The following is a 19,494-nucleotide window of genomic DNA, read 5'->3' as shown; positions in this document are numbered from 1 at the left end:
AGAGCAATGATTCTCTTTCTGTTCTCTTAAGTATTCATATCTCTAACCGATGGCAGACAGTTTTTCCTTTCAGACCAATACCTGTAAGATAAATGCATTCTTGATTAACTTGTCAGTCGCAACAGTTGCTAATAAATGCAGTGGGGGCAAGATGGTAGGTTATCTTGTTCAAATCCCAGAAGTCATGCTGAATCTGTGCAGTGTGTTGATCCAACTACAAACAGTTCCGCTGTCATGTCATTTTGGTCTAGAGAAGGTCATTTGAAAATATAATTACCTGACAGTTGGCAATCTTGAGCCTCCAAAAGTGAGAACTCAAAAGGAACCTTATGGAGTACATAAGTTGCTTAAGAGTACTGATAAATCCAAAATTTTATTTTCTCATACACAAGTAAAATGGAATGGTGATGAACAGATGACAGGAAATATTCCTTTTATACAAAGATGGAACCAGTTGGATACTTGTCAGGAAGGATGGTTAAGGCCAAGGGCACTGAATTAATTCTAAAAAGAGCTTCATACTGTATTGGCAGCACTATTGGGGTCACTATGGTAGAAGGGTGATGTGCCAGACCTTTTGTGACCTGTCAGGAAGGCTATCATTTAGCAATAAACTAAGGATGGTCTAACTTACAAAGTCATGTCCAAAAAAAAAGCAAATATTTGAGTGCAATTCTTGGTTCTCCTGTTTCTGATGAAGTTTGCTTTTGAGCTTTTCTGTGATACTATTACTATTTTAGCATGCATGTTACTGTTTTTATTGGATCAGACAGCAATGACGTATTTTTTAATATTGATATCAAATCATATTAAAATACATGTGTTGACCTAGAACATAGGTGTAGAAATTGGACCTTGAAATTGGACCTTATTGGTCTTCTATTTTTACCCTGTCCTCTCAATGTGACAGAATTTTCCAATTAAGAGTTGTATAAAGCTCAAGGGAACTTTGAGGGAACTCTGTTCTGTCATATTTTCATCTGCCTCTTAAGCTATCAATAAAGATTTGTTTGCATACTGTCAGTTTCCTTAATAAAATCCAAATGTACACCTCAAATAAGTTCCACGTGATGTAGAGGTCACTGTGCAGGTTAAAAATTTCTATACCTAATGAATCGCTGTATTGCACTTTTTTGTTTAAAGCACATGGTTGTATGATGTATATTGCCCAATTTTTTGGGTCCTGCTGTGCAAAGCACCAACCTTTTATGACAGAGGAGAGAAGTAACCTTCCAAGACTTTACTATTGCAATTTTGAGCTGGTAGAAGAGTCATGGGAGGTTGACTTTATCTTTGGAGGAAAGCAGAATTTGGAAACGGAAGCTCCTATGCGCTGTTCATCTTTTCTTGACTGCATAGCTGAACTTACTATTGTGGATGCGGGACTGTGTTTCTATGTCTTAGCATTCTTTGATATCTAGCTATACATTAACTTCCATCTTTTCATTCCAACTACAGCAAGAATACTGGAGGGCTGTGGAGCAGAAAGATTCCCATGTAGCCGTACATTCTGGGAAAGTAGACACAAAAGCACATGGGAGTGGGTTCCCTGTTGGGAAATCAGAACCTTTTTCAAGGTAATATCTCTCTTCTGTTGTAACCTGCCATTTATAAATCACAGGATGGTCACATATACAACTCTTCCAACTTATGTTCATCATGAGAGCTTCAACAACCCAATTTTTCTTGGCTAGGAATTTTTCTTTTGTTAAGGTGGGGTGAGGGTATGTATCTTAGACGATAGATTTTCATGTGTTTATTTTTTCTACAACAGGCATGGGTGGAACCTTACAGTCCTTCCTAATAATTCAGGGTCCATCCTGCGACACTTTGGTGCTTTGTCAGGTAAGAAGTGTGCAAGTAAGAGTGATTTTGGCAGTGGAGGGGGTTGTGGGGAGAGAAGAGGGAATACTATTTTGTAAACAATGGGCCTTTCTCAAATCTTTTAGGAATTTTATTATTTGAAAGGAATAGACATGATGAGGTAAGAGGGTATTCCTACAAAATCTAAAGATTTAGGTTAGATCCTAGGAACTTGCGTTTTGCAAAAAATCATTGCCCCTTGAAACAAACTTCCATTATATTTGGTGCATAGGGGGCTCGCCACAGTCCTTGAACTCGACCGTTTCTATCAACAGTTAAAGGGGGGGTAATTAGTTTGTGATGCATTATAAGCAATTACAGGTAATGGGGAGTTGGTGATGTAGTGGTAATGCATAATTGACTAGTAATCCAGAGGTAAAAACAGAAAATGCTGGGAAAACTCAGCAGGTCAGGCAGCATCTGTGGAGAGAGAAAGAGTTAACGTTTCAAGTCCATATGACTCTTCAGAGCTAAAGAGAAGTACCAATCCAAAGGATTTTACACTGTTTAACAGGGGGTAGAGCAGGTGGAGCAAAATAGAAGGCCAGGGATAGGTGGGAGCTAAGGAGAAATGTGACAAAGATGTCTGGACACAGGAAAAAGGGAGTGTTAATGGTAGTGTTAAAGACTGAAGGAGGTGTTGATAGTGGTATAAAGATAAGATAGCAGAATGTGTTAGTAGCAGAACAAGGGTTAGTGCTCTGTGAGAGTAATCCAGAGGCCCAGGCTAATGCTGTGGTGACATAGGTTCAGATCCTGCCACGGCAGCTGCTGGAATTTTAATTCAATTAATTAAATCTGGAATTGAAAACTAGCCTCAAAATGGTGACCATGAAACTATCATCGATTGTTGTAAAAACCCGCTTGGTTCACTAGTGTCCTTTTAGGGAAGGAAATCTTCCATTCTTAATGGTCTGGTCTGTATGTTATTCCAGATCCACACAATGTGATTGCCTCTTAACTGCCTTCTGAAATGGCCTAGCAAACCACTCAGTTCAAGTGCAATTAGGAATGGGCAACAAATGTTGCCCTTGCTAGCGACATCCACTTCCAATGAAAGAATAAATTTTTAAAAACTGCTGTTTCCCGGAGCTAGATTGCCATAGTAAGTTGGAGAGGAATCCCCCAGAATCTCGTTTCCTGAATTGGTCATAGCTATTTTTCCCTTACTTATCCCAGGGGCAGTCTTACCACAACTTGGAGGACAGTTTGTGATGCTTATGCCTTCCATAGGGATGGAGTGAGCTTGATGGTCATTTCTGGCCTTCTCCTATATTTTGTGCTTTTACACTTTTACAGACAATTGCCAGGTTAAATTTTATTGGATCAACAATACTGGTCTTGGAGCACTGTGACCACTGTTTCATGCACAACAACCTGTTTTGGGTTACTGAAGAAAATGCTAATCTGTATGTCCTGGTTATGCTGCAATTTATTTTCTCTCATTCTGTTTAGGAGTGACGATTCCTTGGCTAAATATTGGCATGGTTTTCACTACCTCATGCTGGTCACGAGACCAAAACCACCTTCCATACATTGACTACTTACACACTGGTGCTGATTGCATTTGGTAAGTGCCTGTCCTGGGGAGGGGGGGCTCTCCCTTGGTAGCCCCACTTTCAGCAGACCAGGTTTGGATCAGCAACTAGCTCTGGATTTGGATTCAGCTTACCAACTTATTCTGTCACCCAACACACACACAGGTCGATTTCTAGTTCAGGTACACTCTTTTAATGTTGCATTGTGGGGTACCAGCGTGGGAGAGAATTTTGACGGAAGCATTTATGGAGTTGTGATTTGAATTTTCATGCCAGAGAACCGATTCAGAATAAATCCGTTGTTCCAAACGGTGCATGTCTTTTTTTTTTGGAAATTTGGTTTCCCTCCGTTGAATTCACCTGCCCTATTTGTACTTGACTTTATCCCAGCTAGCTGTAGATCTGGATTCTATCTGAATCCATTGCCTCAGTGTGAATGAAGCTTCTTGTGGCTGGTCCTCACTAGTCAGCATTTGGTCATCAAGTATCACCAAGTACTTTATTGTTGAGGATAATAGTTTTTTTTAATTCTTCCACCAGATTGAACTGAAGACCTGCTTCACTGACACAGAAGTGAGTTAAACCTTTTGTCCATATCCTTAAATTACCTTTAAAATTGCATTAATTAAATGACCAGTTAGCCAGCATGGACAGAACTTAGCATATCTGTGTCAGACAGGCAGAGTGTTCAGCACTTAAAAGGGTGGGCTGAAACTAGATGCAACTTGCTATTCGTTTAAGTCATGAACTTGGTTTCCTCTTCATCTCCCATACCTGCCCCTCCCCAAGTTTCAGTTTTTCTGCACTGTTTTTAATTGTCGTTTTTTTTTTTTTGCAAACTGCTTGTGTGGCTCACTGGAGTTGACACCATTTTGTCTTAATTCAGTGCATCTTGAGATGCATGTGGGTGGACAGAGGCTTCCTGGTCAGACCTGATGCCATAATCGAAGGGTCCGATAAAGCTCAATGCTGCGGAGGTTTGCGGATTTGAGTCTTGTGCCATCCTAATGAGATGCAAAGCAGCAAACCCAGGTATATTTATAAATCCTTGAAACAAGATTGAAATGTAATTGATTTTCTTAAGTTCTTTAAGTTGAGATGCCCCTTAATGGCGCTATTTATAGTTTAAACAGCTTCAGTAACCTGCTAGACATTCAAATTTTTATGAAAATATTATTGATCGCATGTTTGGCACAACCTCCATGAATGCAAACTGCTCTCTGTTCTAGCATATTAGCCAACCGTAGAGGCAAATCCCCTGAGAGTCATCCCAAGCAAATTATCTCACCATTAAGCACAAACCTGCAAACTGAAATGAGTTCAGTAAGCACTGGTCATGTTGACTTGTTTGAAAACTATCGATTGATGGGAACAATGAACTCCTATTGACCACTACTTTGAAGATTGTTAGCTAGCTTTCAGAAATATGACCTGAACATATCCAATGCACTTTACAACCAAATTAACTTGGACATTAAAAACACTTCTGATAATGGAATAATAAAATTCACACCTGGTTATTCCAACAATTCTGCTTCTGTGAATGGCATGACAATTACATATGTTGGCTTTTTTTTGTTGTGGGACATAGCTTTTTCTAACTATTGCTCTAAGCATGTACGTAGGTATTCTACTTGTTCCAGTGCTGCCCCTTTGGGAGGTGGAACTTTTGCTGCTAGATGCAAACTCAGAATAAAAAAATGGATTGAGAAGGTCTGGGTTCTCTTGATAGCCATGGAAAGTTGATGGATCTGATCTGATTCTCTTGGAGTACTAATTGCAATAAAAATACTTATTTTAAAATAGCTATTCCTTCTGACCATATTGCAAAATGACAAGTAATGTAGTGGCAATACTAAGCATTGAGAAAAAAAATTAAGCCAGCCCAGAGCGATCATGCTTATGTATAATTTTTGATCATTCAGATGTCTTTGCAGTTCATATTTGTTTGTACTAACGAACATTTTAGTTCAGGAGAAAAATATTTAATTTTGATCAATTGTATCGGTTGGTGAAATTTGAAAAATAAATTCTTGTTCTTGTGGTAGCTCCCTCAAGGGGCCTACTCCTATTCCTATCAAACTTTTAGTTTTTATCCTACAATTTTGTGTAGAATTAACAGAGGACTCGATCAAATCGATACTAAATTCTATTTCAGCTTTTATACCTAAACATTGTGTTCGTCTGGCCAGGTGGCATGTTATTTGCTTGTGAGGGAGAGGGGAACTTGGGCATTGTCATAGAGTCATTAAGGCACAGAATGAGACTGTTTGACCCATTGAGTCCATGCTGGCTCTCTGGAGAGCAGTCCTGTCCGTCCCATTCCCATGTTCTACCCCATAGCTCTGCAAGTTTGTTTCCTTCACGTGCCTTTCCAGTTTCCTTCAAGTGCCTTTCCAATTTCCTTTTGAAATCATTGTCTCTGCTTCCATCACCCTCTTAGGTACTGTGTTTCAGTCATTTCCAGTCGAAGGGTAAAAATGTTCTTCCTTGCAACCCCCTGTGTCTCTTGCCCAGATCTTTAAATCTGTGACTCCCTAGCCCTTGTGCCATCAGCTAATTAGAACAGCTTTTTGTCGACCACCTCTAAACCTTCCATAATCTTGTACACGCTCTATCAGTTCACTCCTCAATCTCTTATACTCTGTGGAAGGAGAGAAACTCCAGCTTCTCCGATCTAATCGTGTACCTAAAATCCCTAATCCGTGGAACCATTCTGGTAAATTTGGGGGAGACAGGGGCGTAGTGGTAATGTCATTGGACTAGTAATTCGGAGGCCTAGGCTAATGCTCTGGGGACACCAGTTCGAATCCCACCATGGCAGCTGGTGGAATTTAAATTCAATTAATAAATCTGGAATTAAAAACTAGTCTAATGGAGACCATTAAATCATTGTTGATTGTCGTAAAAACCCATCTGGTTCACTAATGTCCTTTAGGGAAGGAAATCTGCCGTCCTTACCTGGTCTGGCCTGTGTGACTCCAGATCCACAGCAATGTGGTTAAATCTCAAGTGCCCACTGAAATGGCCTAGCAAATTGTTCAGCTGTATCAAACTGCTAAGAAGTCTATAAGGAATGTAACTAGACAGACCACCAGCTTCGACTTGGGCACCGGAAACAACAATGGCATACCCAGCTCTGTCGACCCTGCAAAGTTGTCCTTACCGACATCTGGGGGCTTGTGCCAAAATTGGGAAAGCTGTCCCACAGACTAGTCGAGCAACAGCCTGACATAGTCATATTCGTGGAATCGTACCTTACAGACAATGTCCCAGAAACTGCTATCCTGGTTATGTCCTGTCTCCACCGACAGGACAGACCAACCAGAGGTGGTAGCACAATAGTATACAGTCGAGAGGCAGTTGTCCTGGGAGTCCTGAACATCGACTGTGGATCCCAAGAAGCCTCATGGCATCAGGTTAAACATGGGCAAGGAAACCTCCTGTTGGTTACCACCTAACATCCCCTCTCAACTGATGAATCAGTACTCTCCCATGTTGAACACCACTTGAAGGAAGCACTGAGAGTGGCAAGGGCACAAAATGCACTCTGGGTGGGGGACTTCAGTGTCCATCACCAAGAGTGGCTCAGTAGCACCATTACTGACTGAGCTGGCCAAGTCCTAAACTGGGTCTTTGGCAGGTGGTGATGGAACCAACAAGAGGGGAAAGCCTACTTGACCTTGGAGACCAAGTCCCGTCATCACATTGAGGTTAGCTTCCATCGTGTTGTGTGGCACTACCACCGTGCTAAATGGGATAGATTTTGAACAGACCTGGCAACTCAAAAGTGGGCATCCTTGAGGCGCTGTGGGTCATCAGCAGCAGAACTGTATACAACCACAATCAGTAAGTTCATGGTCTTGAATATCCCTCACTCTACCATTACCATCAAGATGGGAGATCAGCCAAGGTTCAACGAAGAGTGCAGGAGCAGCACCAGGCATACCTAAAAATGAAGTGTCAACCTGGTGAAGCTACAATGCAGGACTACTTGCATGCTAAACAGTGGAAGCAGCATCAATAGAGCTAAGCGATCCCATAATCAACGGATCTGATCCAAGTTCTGCAGTCTTACCACATCTAGTTGTGAATGGTGGTGGACAATTAAGCAACTAACGAGGAGGAGGCTCCACAAGAGCCCAGCACATCAGTGCAAAAGATAAGGCTGAAGCACTTGCAGCCATCTTCAACCAGGAGTGCCAAGTGGATGATCCATCTTGGCCTTCTCCTGAGGTCCCCAGCATCACAGATGCCAGTTGTCAGACAAGTCGATTCGCTCTGTGAAATCAAGAAACGGCTGAAGACACTGGATACTGCAAGGGCTATGGGCCCTGAAAACAGTCCAGCAATAGTGCTGAAGACTTGTGCTCCAGAACCATCAGTGCCCCGGCCAAGTTGTTCCAGTACAGCTACAATGGTAGAATCTGCCTGGCAATGTAAAAAATTGCCCAGGTATGTCCTGTCCACAAGAAGCAGGACAAATCAAACCTATCCAATTATCACCCCATCAGTTTACTCTTGACCATCAGCGAACTGATGGACAGCGTTGTTGACAGCGCTATCAAGCAGCACTTGCTCAGCAATAACCTCACTGGTGCTCAGTTTGGGTCCTGCCAGGGCCACTCAGCTCCTGACCTCATTCCAGTCTTGGTCCAAGCATGGACAAAAGAGCTGAACTCCAGAGGTGTGCTGAGAGTGTCTGCCCTTGGCATCAAGACAACACTTGGCCAAGTATGATATCAAGGAGCCCTAGCAAAACTGAAGTCATCGTGAATCAGGGGGAAAACTCTCCACTGGTTGGAATCACTCCTAGCACAAAGGAAGTTGTTGGAGGTCATCATCTCAGTCCTGGGACATCACTGCAGGAGTCCCTCAGGGTAGTTTCCTAGGTCCAACCATCTTCAGCTGTTTCATCAATGACCTTCCTGCCATCATAAGGTCAGAAGTGGGGATGTTCACAGATTGTACAATGTTCAGCACCATTCGCGACGACTCAGATACTGAAGCATTTTGTGTCAATATGCAGCAAGACCTGGACAGTAATCAGGGCTGGGTTGATTAGTGGCAAGTAACACACACATGCCAGGCAATAACCATCTCCAACAATAGAGATTCTAACCATCTCCTCTTGACATTCAATGGAATTACATTTGCTGAATCCCCCACTATTAACATTCTGGGGGCTACCATTGACCAGAAAGTGAACTGGGTCAGCCATATAAATACTGTGATTACCAGAGTAGGTCAGAGGCTGGGAATTCTGTGGCGAATTCTCACCTCCTGACTTCCCAAAGCCTGTTTACCATCTAATAGGCGCAAGTCAAGAGTGTGATGGAATACTCACCACTTGACTGAATGAGTGTGGCTCCAACAACACTCAAGCATGGCACCATCAGGACAAATCAGCCCACTTGGTTGGCACCCCATGTACAAACAGATCATGCTTGACTAATCTAATTGAATTTTTTGATGAAGTAACTGAGAATGTTGATGGAAGGAATGCAGTGGATGGTATCTATATGGATTTTAAGAAAGCATTTCACAAAGTACCACATAAAAGGCTGTTAACAAAATTGAGGCTCATGAAATTGGAGATCAATATCAGCTTGGATAAAAAAAATTGGCTTAAGGACAGAAAATAGTGAGTCATGGTAAATGGTTGTTTTTCAGACTGGAGGATGGCAGACAGTAGTCCATGCTAAGACCACTGCTTTTTGCAGCATATATAAATAATTTAAATATTGGGATCTTAAACATTTATTCCCTCCACCACCGATGCACAGTGGCAGCAGTGTGAACCATCTACAAGATCCACTGCAGCAACTCATAAAAACTCCTTAGAAATAATCTTCCAAATCTGCGACTGCTACCATCTACATGGACAAGGGCAGCAGTTGCATAGGAACAAGATCCCCTCCAATTCACAAACCATCCTGAATTGGAACTATTTCATTGTTCCTTCACTGTCGTTGGGTCAAATTCCTGGAACTCTCTTCCTAACAGCACTGCAGGTGTTCCTACAACACATGAACTGCAGCGGTTCAAGAAGACCACCACCTTCTCAAGGACGGTTAAGGATGGGCAATAAATGCTGGTCCAGCGAACGGCACCCACGTTCCATGAACGAATAAGGAAAAAAATCTCCTCTAGGACCCTCCTACAGTGTGGTGACCAGAATTGAATTCTGTACTCTATAAAGCTCTGGTTAGGCCAGAACTAAAGGTTCAGCATAAATTCCCTGCTTTTGTACTCAGTTCCTCTATTTATGAAGCCCAATTCCCACATGCTTTTCTCACTACTTACTTAATATGTTCTGCCACCTTCAAGGATCTATGCATATGAACCCTCTGCCCCTGCACACTCTTTAGAACTATGCCAGTTAGTCTATATTGCCTCTCCCTTCTGCATCACCTCACACCTCTCTCTAGTAAATTCCATCTGTCACTTGTCTGCCTATTCTGCTAGCCTATCTATATCCTATTATAGTCAATTGGTATCATTTTTACTGTTCGGCACACCTGAGTTTTGTACCATCAGCAAATTTTGAAATTTTATTCTTTATCCCAATATTCAAGTTATTTATATATGCCACAAAAACAGTGGATCTAGCATGGGCTCTTGGGGGACATCACTGCCTGTCATTTTCTAGCCTGAAAACAACTATTTACCACGACGCATTATTTTCTGTCCTTGTGTCAATTTTTACCCAAGCTGATATTGATCTCCAATTCCATAAGCCTCAATTTTGTTAAGTCTTTTATGTGGTACTTTTTCAAATGCTTTCTTAAAATCCACATAGATACTAACCACATCATTCCCTCCATCAGCCTTCTCAGTTACATCATCAAAAAATTCAATTAAATTAGTCAAACATGATCTGACTTTTACAAATTTGTGCTGGTTCTCCTCAATTAACTCAAATCCTTCCAAGTGCTGTTAACTTTTTCCCTGATCATTGTTTCTAAAACCTTAGTTGTCACTGATGTTAAACTGACTGCCTGTAGTTACTAGGAATGCCCTTACAACCTTTCCTGAATAAGTGTGTCACATCTACCACTTTCCAATCCTCTGACACCTCCCTCATATCTAAGGATGATTGGAAGATGATGGCAAGCCCTGCATCTATCACCTATGCAGGTGACTTATTCACTCTGAGCATAACAAGTCTTTCCAGTAAGTCCTGCTGATCAATTCTCGACCCATCCATTACCTTTACTATCTCTGTTTCTACCGCTATTGTAGCTGAAGTCAACTGTGTTTTTGCGCAGCATTAACTAGCAATTAGACATGAGAACTGGGTTGGACTCTTTTGTTTCCCCTCCCCTCTTTCTATCCCTGAGGCCAGCATTAGCAATGTCCTTCCCGCAGCCCCAGGTGAGATGGGTAACTCTTGTCTCGTTTACACATCAACTGAGGCAACCTGGTGGTGGATTTCTAACAGAATACTCCAGCTGCACTACAGTGAAGGGGATAGTAAATCCAGAATGAAACTAAGCAAAGACACATGTTTTTATAAGTCTTGGAGATGCAGTGAAGATTGTAATTCTGGTCTGGAGACCATACTTCACAGAGAATGTTCTTGAACTGTAACCATGATGGTGAGTATTTCCCCACAAAGGCCATTTGAGGTCTGTTTTCTGTAGCAATCTGTAATGATATATACCCATTGAACAGCTACTTTATGTTGAGAATATAAACTTTTTCAGACTTTGAAAAAGACTGTGTGTGTGTTGGGGGGGGTTTAAAAAAAAGTAAGGTTAAAAGTCAAGCTGTGTGACAATTCCTGTATTGCCCGTGTACAGTTGGGAGACTTGTCTTTTTGGTAACTCTCAGCTATTTGTTGGGTGTCTCTAAACTTTTCCACAGGTTACATAGATGCAATGGGACTGCTGGCGTGCTGCTCTGGAAAAAGTAATCTCTGCACCACCACAAGCTACAGTCCAGATTAGGAAGTGGTGCCATTTAGGCCTGCAAGTTTTGGACTGTGACATTTTCAGTTATCTTCCTTTCTCCAGGTATTGTATTCCTGCTGAGGAGAAGAGCAAACTTGATGAAGTGGTGCATACCCTGCTGCAAGCTAATGGCACGTCAGGGCTGGACATGCTTGAAAGTAATATAATGGTAAGAACAAAACTTTGTGTATATGTAAGAACAAGGTGGCTAGCAACTGCAACCCTTGTATCTAGGACACATTGGCATAAACTAACAGTTATTGGTCCAGGTTCTCCCTTTGCCACATTAAATAGGTGGCTAGGGGAAGGGTACAGCAGGAAGGATTTTTTTTTTTCTGTGCTCATGCCTCTTCATTGAAAACTAAGGAAGGAGTGAATTTGGTGATGTCTGGTAGGTTGCACAAATTACTCTAATCAAGAAAAAGGCAATAGAAGGGGAGGCCAATGGGTGAGAAATTAGACATTAACTACAAAAAATGAAGTCTCTTCACCTGTTATTCCATTCTGAGACACATATGGGCATCTGAGTAGTTGAGGTACATAGTAATCTTTAGGTTTTTTATACTGATAACTGCCAATGATATCACATACCAATGAGATGGAAGCATTCTCTTGGCCAGAGATGGAATTGTGATAACGTAAATTACTAGAGTTCAGAGTAGTGATTTTTAGGTAGCAACGCTATAAATGCTTTTCCTTCTAAGTTTTTAAAATTAAACTCTATAATGGGTGCCTAGGAATTTGCTGTTTTTCTAGTATTAGAGAAATGTGACATCAATCCTATCAATCGTGGCTGGATTGGATTTTATTCTTCCATGGGATCTGGGTATTGCTGGCTAGGCCAGCATTTGTTGTCCATCCCTAAGTGCCCTTGACAAGGTGGTGGTGAGTCGTCGTCTTGAACTGCTGCAGTCTATCTAATGTAGGTACACCCACAGTGCTGATAGAAAGGGTGTTCCAGGATTTTGACCCAGTGACAGTGAAGGAACAGCGATTATAGATCCAAGTCTGATGGCGTGTGACTTGGAGGGGAACTTGCAGTGGTGGTGTTCTCATGCGCCTGCTGCCCTTGTCCTTCTAGGTGGTGGAGGTCACTGGTTTGGAAGGTCCTGTTGAAGGAGCCTCGGTGTGTTGCTGCAGTACACCTTGTATAATGACACTCACTACTGCCATTGTGCGTCTATGGTGGAGAGAGTGAATGTTTAAGTTGGTGGATGGGTGCTGATCAGGTGGGCTGCTTTGCCCTGGATGGTGTTGAGCTTCTGGTGTTGTTGGAGTTGCACTTTTATATACAGGCAACACACTGCTGTTGCAGAGTTAAGGATCAGAATTAGAAAAGAGCAGTGGGCCCATCAAATTCACTCCATTTGGTTTTTTAAATTCCATTGTGGATTTTTTCTCCACATTACCTGTTGATTTCCCACTTTTAAGAAACACTACGTTGCTGCCATCCAGGGGTAGAAAAGCAGACAGCTCTTAGTATCTTTATAGCACTCAATCCCACTTTGCAACACACTTTGACCATATCAGTAGACCCAAATCAGCTACACCTCTGGGAGTCTTTGGAAAAGGGGGCCCTAATGCATAGTCATTCTAGTCACTTACATTTCTGTGGCCTCTTTTCCTGAGGGAATGCTGCATTGTTAAACATGCCATCTTTCAGATGAGATGTTAAGCTGAATTCTATCAACCTGCTTGTGTCGATGTAAAAGGTTCCATGACACTATTTGAAGAAGAGCAGGGGAGTTCTCCTGGTGTTTTGGCTAGCATTTATCCATTAACCAAGACCACTAAAGTAGATTAACTTGCTATTTATCTCTTGTTGTTTCTGGGACCTTGCTGTGTGCTAAGTGGCTGTCTCATTTGCCTACATAACAACAATGACGACACTCCAAAAGCAATTCATGACTGAGAAGCATTTTAGGACGTCCTGAGGGTGTGAAAAGTGCTATATGAATGTAAGCTGGTTCTTTTTTTTTATTTTGTACTCATCAAGGTGATGTATGTTAGTGCTAGAGAATAGGACATTTTTCATTTTAGTTACCCAATGTCAGCATCAAGTACTCCCATGTTGGGTGTGGCATGTTTAAATGCAAAGTAAAGCAGTAACTGATTACCCAGTTTTATTTTCACTTCTCCCTTTTCAATTGGCCACAGTCTGACTCCTTTACCTTTGGGATATGGAAAACTCTATGCTTATCTCATTACCTCTCCTTATCTAAGTTCCAAATTGTTTTTGAAATGAGCCCCATTGTTCATGGGACCCACTTACAAACTGGGTGTGGTGTCTTACATTCACAGGGCAGAATGCTTGGTAATTTAGGTTTGGCCTAGGATATGGATGCAGCATCACCTATATATCCTGACCTTGATGACTTGACCACTTACATGGTACCAGGTGCAAAGCTGCTCGTAAGGTTTTTCCTTCAAATCATCATCTTCATGTTCTTCTTGTTCATTCTACGCTGTCCTGAGAAGTTACTAAGGATATGTTAATATCCTACAGTAAAACACCATCTTTACAGACTGTGATTACAGCTTCCGTCACTTTATTAATATTAGCCGCAAGCTCTCCTCTTATAACAATGAGATTCCATCTGCAGGAAGTTTGGATCAAGGAAGGATTACACCCTTGATTCCTCTCTTTCGTGCTTGCGCTCTCTCAATTTCTGACATGAGCATAAAGCAGTCTGGTTGGCTCTGAACTATCTTGGAGGAGGAATATACATCAAAAGCAAAAGAGCCTGAGCCAATTATAACAATAATTGGGACTTGGTGTTCAGCCATCTATCTTGAGGCCATGTAGACACAGCAGTCGTATGAGGTGCACTCTGTAGATCTGTCAGTCCAGTGTCTGTTGGACTTGACTGAACGGTAATCTGGTTTCAGAAAATCTAGTTTTCTGGAGTTGGGTCTTGTACTTTGCAGAATAGGAGGCTTTTGCAATTAACCAGCTTGTACACATCCACCCCAATAAGGATATTCAGATGATAGGTTTTAAGAAAGGAGACTTCGGCAAATTATGAAGAACTTATTAGCATATTGAACCTCTACTTTGAAGACTTGAAAAGACAAATGAAAGCATTTTCTTCACTGGTACCAGAAACATGGCTTTTGTCTATTGGGATGCAATTATTGGCCAGATCTTCAGATTGAATCAGATGCAAACCTTGAAGTATTTGCCGCTGCTATGTGTCCTGACCCAGAGGAAATATGTGCATACATGCAGTACTTACTTCCCAAGCGACATACTGCCTGGACTGCTCTGTGGATGTCTTCGACACTGACCCTGTCGTCATAGAGTTGGGTTAGAAGCCCTGAACGTGCCCTGGAAATTTACTCCAGGATACTTGTGCTTTTAATCACAGACATAGGAGCTGTGTTGAAAGGCCCCAGAAGGTATTTAGAAATAAAGATGGTGAACAATTAATGCCCGGTGCCTGGCTCCCCCCGCCCCAACATCCCAACCATACGCCCACTCATCCAGCACCCCACTTGTAAACAGCCTTTATCCACTGCTAATCCCTTCTGTAATGAAATAAAATGAATGCACTCAGAGCCCTAAAGCATTTTGAAACTTATTTGAAGTATTTTTTCAATTCGCGTTGAAACTTTTCTGTGATTGCTTATATTAAATCAAAGGTTATGCAAACTCAGAAAGCAATTAAAAAGCTTTGATATATTGAAAGTAGTTAAAAAATGCTTAAGAATTTTTAAAACCTGACCATAACACTGCAAGCCTGCTGGATCTTATGGGGTGTTCCTCACATCAAAGGGGAAATGGCCTTGGTGCTTCTGCACCCTGCCGCTACCCTCCGGTGGCTCCCTGTGCTGATGGCTGCATCCCTCAGCTGGGACAGGAGGTTCCTAAAGCTCCAGCACAAAAAGGTAAGGACGCAGTTTTAATCACAGTCAGTGGTGAATGACATGGCCTCGCAGCTAACTGCTGTACCATTGTTTCTATAAATTCTGCTTAATCATGAACAGTTTTTCAGATGCCTGAGAAAGCAGTTGTACTGCTGAGGTTTACTCCTATTTGTATCTGAAGTTTGAATGAATAATGAATATTGGTAAATATGCACGACCACCTGCACAGCCCCAAACCTCTCGCACAAGATACAGTTCTTTTGCATCATATCTGGTTATTTTGCCCTACCCTTGGCCTCTTCCACCACCCCCACAACCAACCCATAGGCAACTAAATTCAAGGGATATTGCACTAAATATATAGCTTCTAGTCAGGAGGAAGGTATGATTGACTACAATATGTAAATTAATAAACTTTCTTTGATGAAATAATGACCCTCCCCTTCTTTGAAACTATACAATTTTATTAACTTTACCTTCCTTCCACAACTCATTATCCATTTATCAGCTCAACTCAGTGACACAGCAAGTCACAAGATTATGGGTTTATGACCTGTTTTAAAATTTGATAAATAACCTAGACTGAAAGTTTACTACAGTCCTGAGGGGAGGACTGCACTGTTGGAACTACTGCCCCTTCAATGGGGCATTAAACCAAGACCTGGCTACGTGTTCAGTTAGATGTAGAAGACTCATGGCAACATTGAAAGAAGAGCAGAGGGCTTCACCCAGCTCCTGGCCAACTACGCTCGATAAGCAATGGATGGCAGCAAAGTGCTTTGAACACTGAGGAAATGAGAGCTGCTATATAAATGCAAATCTATTTTTTTCCCCTACTACCGTGATCCCTATTAAAATATTTTCTGTCATGTGAAATGTTTCACCTTCCACTAACTTTGCATTTGGCTCCCTTTGCACACTGCCCTCATTGAACCTCACCCACCCTAGGATCCAGTGCTATGCACCTGTTAAAGGTGTGTACACTATTACCTACGAACGATGTTGGCTCTAGGTACCAGCAGGACAAAGTCCTAATGGTAAACTGATCAGTTTACCAGTGCTTTTTGGTGGTAGACTGCATAGTTTTAGCTGGCTAAACCTCAGCAGCATCCTTGTTCGTAGCTAGTGGTTCCTATGCATTGTCAGCCTGCATCGGTGTTCTCTGGGCTTAGGTAAGGAGGTGTGTGGTGGGATGTGTAATCCATATAATGTTTGTACACTCCATATTGAGTAAACAAGCTCTATCTGTATAGATTTCTCAAGTTTGCTTAGGCGGTGATTGCTTTTCGTGCTACATGCAACTCCCAACTAACCCCCAAAAAAGCTGAAGCCAAAATACATCAAGTTCTGATGTATTACAGTATTATCTTATCTAAATCAATTTTCAACCACTTAGTAGCCAAAGCAAGTGTTTTGCCACACACACTGCGCACACCACTAAAATGAAACAGCGCAGATTAACCTTTTTGAGTACTTGCACGTTTGTTAACTGCTAGAAATGATTTTTTAAAAAAACTTATGCTTAATGAACATTTAATTCTGAAACTGCATTTCAGAATACTTTCTTGAAAAACTTGCTGAGTGAGTCGTCTCTCTCTCTCTTCAGGTTCCATTAGAGAGCCAGGTTAGCTTGTCAGTCAGTGCTCTGAAGTACCATGGGAATGATTGATTCAGACTTGGGATTACTGAGTCTGTAGCAGAGAATTAGCTCTGTCCTGAATTTCAATCCTGAGCCATGATATCTTGGAAGCACTTCAAAAGTGTGGAGAACCTACTTACAAGATGGCTTCTACTGCACAAGTACTGAAAGGAGTGATTTTATACTAAATATTATGGTGCATTTGCGTAAAAGAGTAATTAGTGAGCAGATTGCAACGCCAAATGCCATTTTAACCCTGAAACATCAAAACATCAAAGCTATGCATGTTTTTACATATTTGCAGGTCTTGCAAGAGTATAAGTGTATTAGTTGTTGAACTTCTGTTAGCTGGTGCATGAAATTCAAGTGGGTAATGCAAAAATAGTATCCTTGTGAACTGGATTGAATTATTTCACTTGTTTCTCAGTTAACACTTACCTTTCTATAGTAAAAGACAATGATGACTATAGGATAACACACCACTATTTAACTATATTTCTGTTCTTAATTGGTTAATATTTGTCTTGCTAGATCTCTCCAGAGGTCCTGTGTAAGGAGGGGATCAAAGTTTGTCGTACTGTACAGCAGAGTGGCCAATTTATTGTGTGTTCCCCAGGGGCCTTTGTCTCCAAAGTGTGCTGTGGCTACAGTGTTTCAGAAGCTGTACATTTTGCAACTACCCAGTGGTTAAATATGGGCTATGAAGCTGCTAAGGTAACAGACTCAAGTTACTGTGTACACCTTGCTTAAAGAAAAATGACTCTTTTTAATGTTTTGTTTTTGGTACTGCTGAGATGGATGTGCTATGTGAGAAGGAATGGGGAAAAAGCCATTTGCTTTGAGGGCTGTTGGGCAAAACCATCAATCATGTGATGGTACTGGGCATGACTCAGGCCTATGTGAGTGCTGGTGGACCCATTAGTGCCCCAATCCTAGTGAGGGAGGGTGGGCACCACCCAGCTCTACAGTGGAAGGGACCATGAGGCTGGCCAATGCCCTAATCCTGTGTGTGGGTCTTGGAAAAGGGTGGGGTGGGGTGGTGGTGAATGGCCTAAACCTGAGAGGGGGACTGGCGGTTGGGGCTGGCTATTGCCCTAATCCTCTGTGCAACCAATGTAATTGGAGTAACTCTAACAGCCTTATTACATTTCTTAAAAATAAAGTGGTTGATAAATATAACTGTTATTGTTGAATTAAATTGATAAGTAATTATTAGACGTACTGCTTTTTTTTGTTTTTCAGCCACCAAAATAAACTTCACACTACTTGGGTCACAACTTTTTTACTCTAATATGTTGTTCAGATTCCTACAGTAAAAAGCAAGTGATTATGTTGAGCTGTTTGATGTTTAAGTCTAAGCATATTTCTCCTTTCAATTGCACCAGAGAGTTAAATTTGAAGGTCACCATTTACTGGAGAAGATGTGTTACCCATGTCTTTGCTCTGCTATGTTTTTTCTCCCCATCTAAAGGGAGTGTTTTTGGTGTGCCTGTACAGGACTTGAAAAGGCGATACATTGCTAATGCATTTTCAATGGAAAAACTACTTTACCTTATTGCAACGGCAGAGTCGAAACGGGAAAGTGGGTCGACACTAAGCCACATCTCTTCACTTTTGAAAGAACTCAGGTACATTTTGTGCATTTAGTTGAAACCTTTAAGGTGAGAAAGGAAGCTTGCTTTCACTGACCAAGAGCACTGAATATCACTGGGGTTTTCGACTACAAGTGAATCTGTTGTTAAGAGTACATAACATAAGAACAATAAAATTGTGTTATGATACACTAGTTACATATTCATTTTATCCCTTATTGTGCATAAAGGTTAAGTTAATGAGGTGAATGATTTGTGATACGAATGGGTTCCATTAATGACGCCATGTTATACAGAAAATAAAGCATGAATTGAAGAAAGATTTTATGTCAATGTATAACTTTATAGAGTACTGTACTCTTAATGGCTTGCCATTTTAAGAAGCAGCCCCAATTTTATATAGAGAATAACAAAAGGCAATTTGAATGAGTTGGGGTCATTTTTCTCTAATCCAATGAATTTCAGTGCCAGAGCAATGTCAGGTCTATAGGCTGTATGTCCCAATGATTGGCGGATCGTATCAAACAGCAAGTCCCTTTGGCTGTTCGCACAATGCAGAGTAGCGACTGTACTCAACCAGCCTGTGCTTGCAAAAGTCAGGACATAATCTCTAATGTTAGATGTGATTCTGCATTGGGCAGCACTTGCTGAACAATCCCGAGTGTACTAAGAATTGCACTATCAATTTGCAATTCAGTTGGGCCTGCAGTGTGGCTCCCTTACATTGCTAGAAGCTACATATATTCATATACAGGGAACTGTACTCTGCAGATAAAAGGAATGTGTCCAGATATTGCACAATTTTTTGAACTAAAAGTGATGGGGCACAACAGTTTTCTCATGCATTCTCAATGGAAACACCTCAACTAGAGTCGACTTGCCACCCAATCAGCACCCTTTCCTCATGCAGTATAAATTATTGTTGCCGTTGAAGTTTGGCATTCTTGTGTCTGTCCTGATGAGTGCAAGATGAACAACTTCGACAGCTTGTCTCTTTTTTTTTCCAACAATACTCGAGGCCTGTATTACCAAGCGACTAA

At 41.5% G+C, this 19,494-nt stretch overlaps 1 protein-coding gene across 5 annotated transcripts in view; it reads left to right on the top strand.

Annotated features, from left to right (window-relative positions):
• Window positions 1–19,494, top strand: part of jarid2b (jumonji and AT-rich interaction domain containing 2b) — a 409,246-nt gene that overhangs the window by 360,561 nt on the left and 29,191 nt on the right. For 4 of the 5 annotated variants that reach the window (XM_078539218.1, XM_078539220.1, XM_078539219.1 and 1 more), the window contains 6 exons: window positions 1,459–1,577; window positions 1,775–1,845; window positions 3,319–3,433; window positions 11,420–11,525; window positions 17,394–17,576; window positions 18,360–18,490. In XM_078539218.1, the coding sequence (XP_078395344.1) occupies window positions 1,459–1,577; window positions 1,775–1,845; window positions 3,319–3,433; window positions 11,420–11,525; window positions 17,394–17,576; window positions 18,360–18,490 (725 nt within the window). Of the gene's footprint in view, window positions 1–1,458; window positions 1,578–1,774; window positions 1,846–3,318; window positions 3,434–11,419; window positions 11,526–13,207; window positions 13,315–17,393; window positions 17,577–18,359; window positions 18,491–19,494 lie in introns of those variants that run through there. The other variant, XM_078539222.1, reaches the window with a different exon arrangement.

Source organism: Cetorhinus maximus, chromosome 3, assembly GCF_964194155.1.
Source record: "Cetorhinus maximus chromosome 3, sCetMax3.hap1.1, whole genome shotgun sequence".
Lineage (NCBI taxonomy): Eukaryota > Metazoa > Chordata > Chondrichthyes > Lamniformes > Cetorhinidae > Cetorhinus > Cetorhinus maximus.
This window is presented reverse-complemented; position numbering and strand designations above follow the sequence as displayed.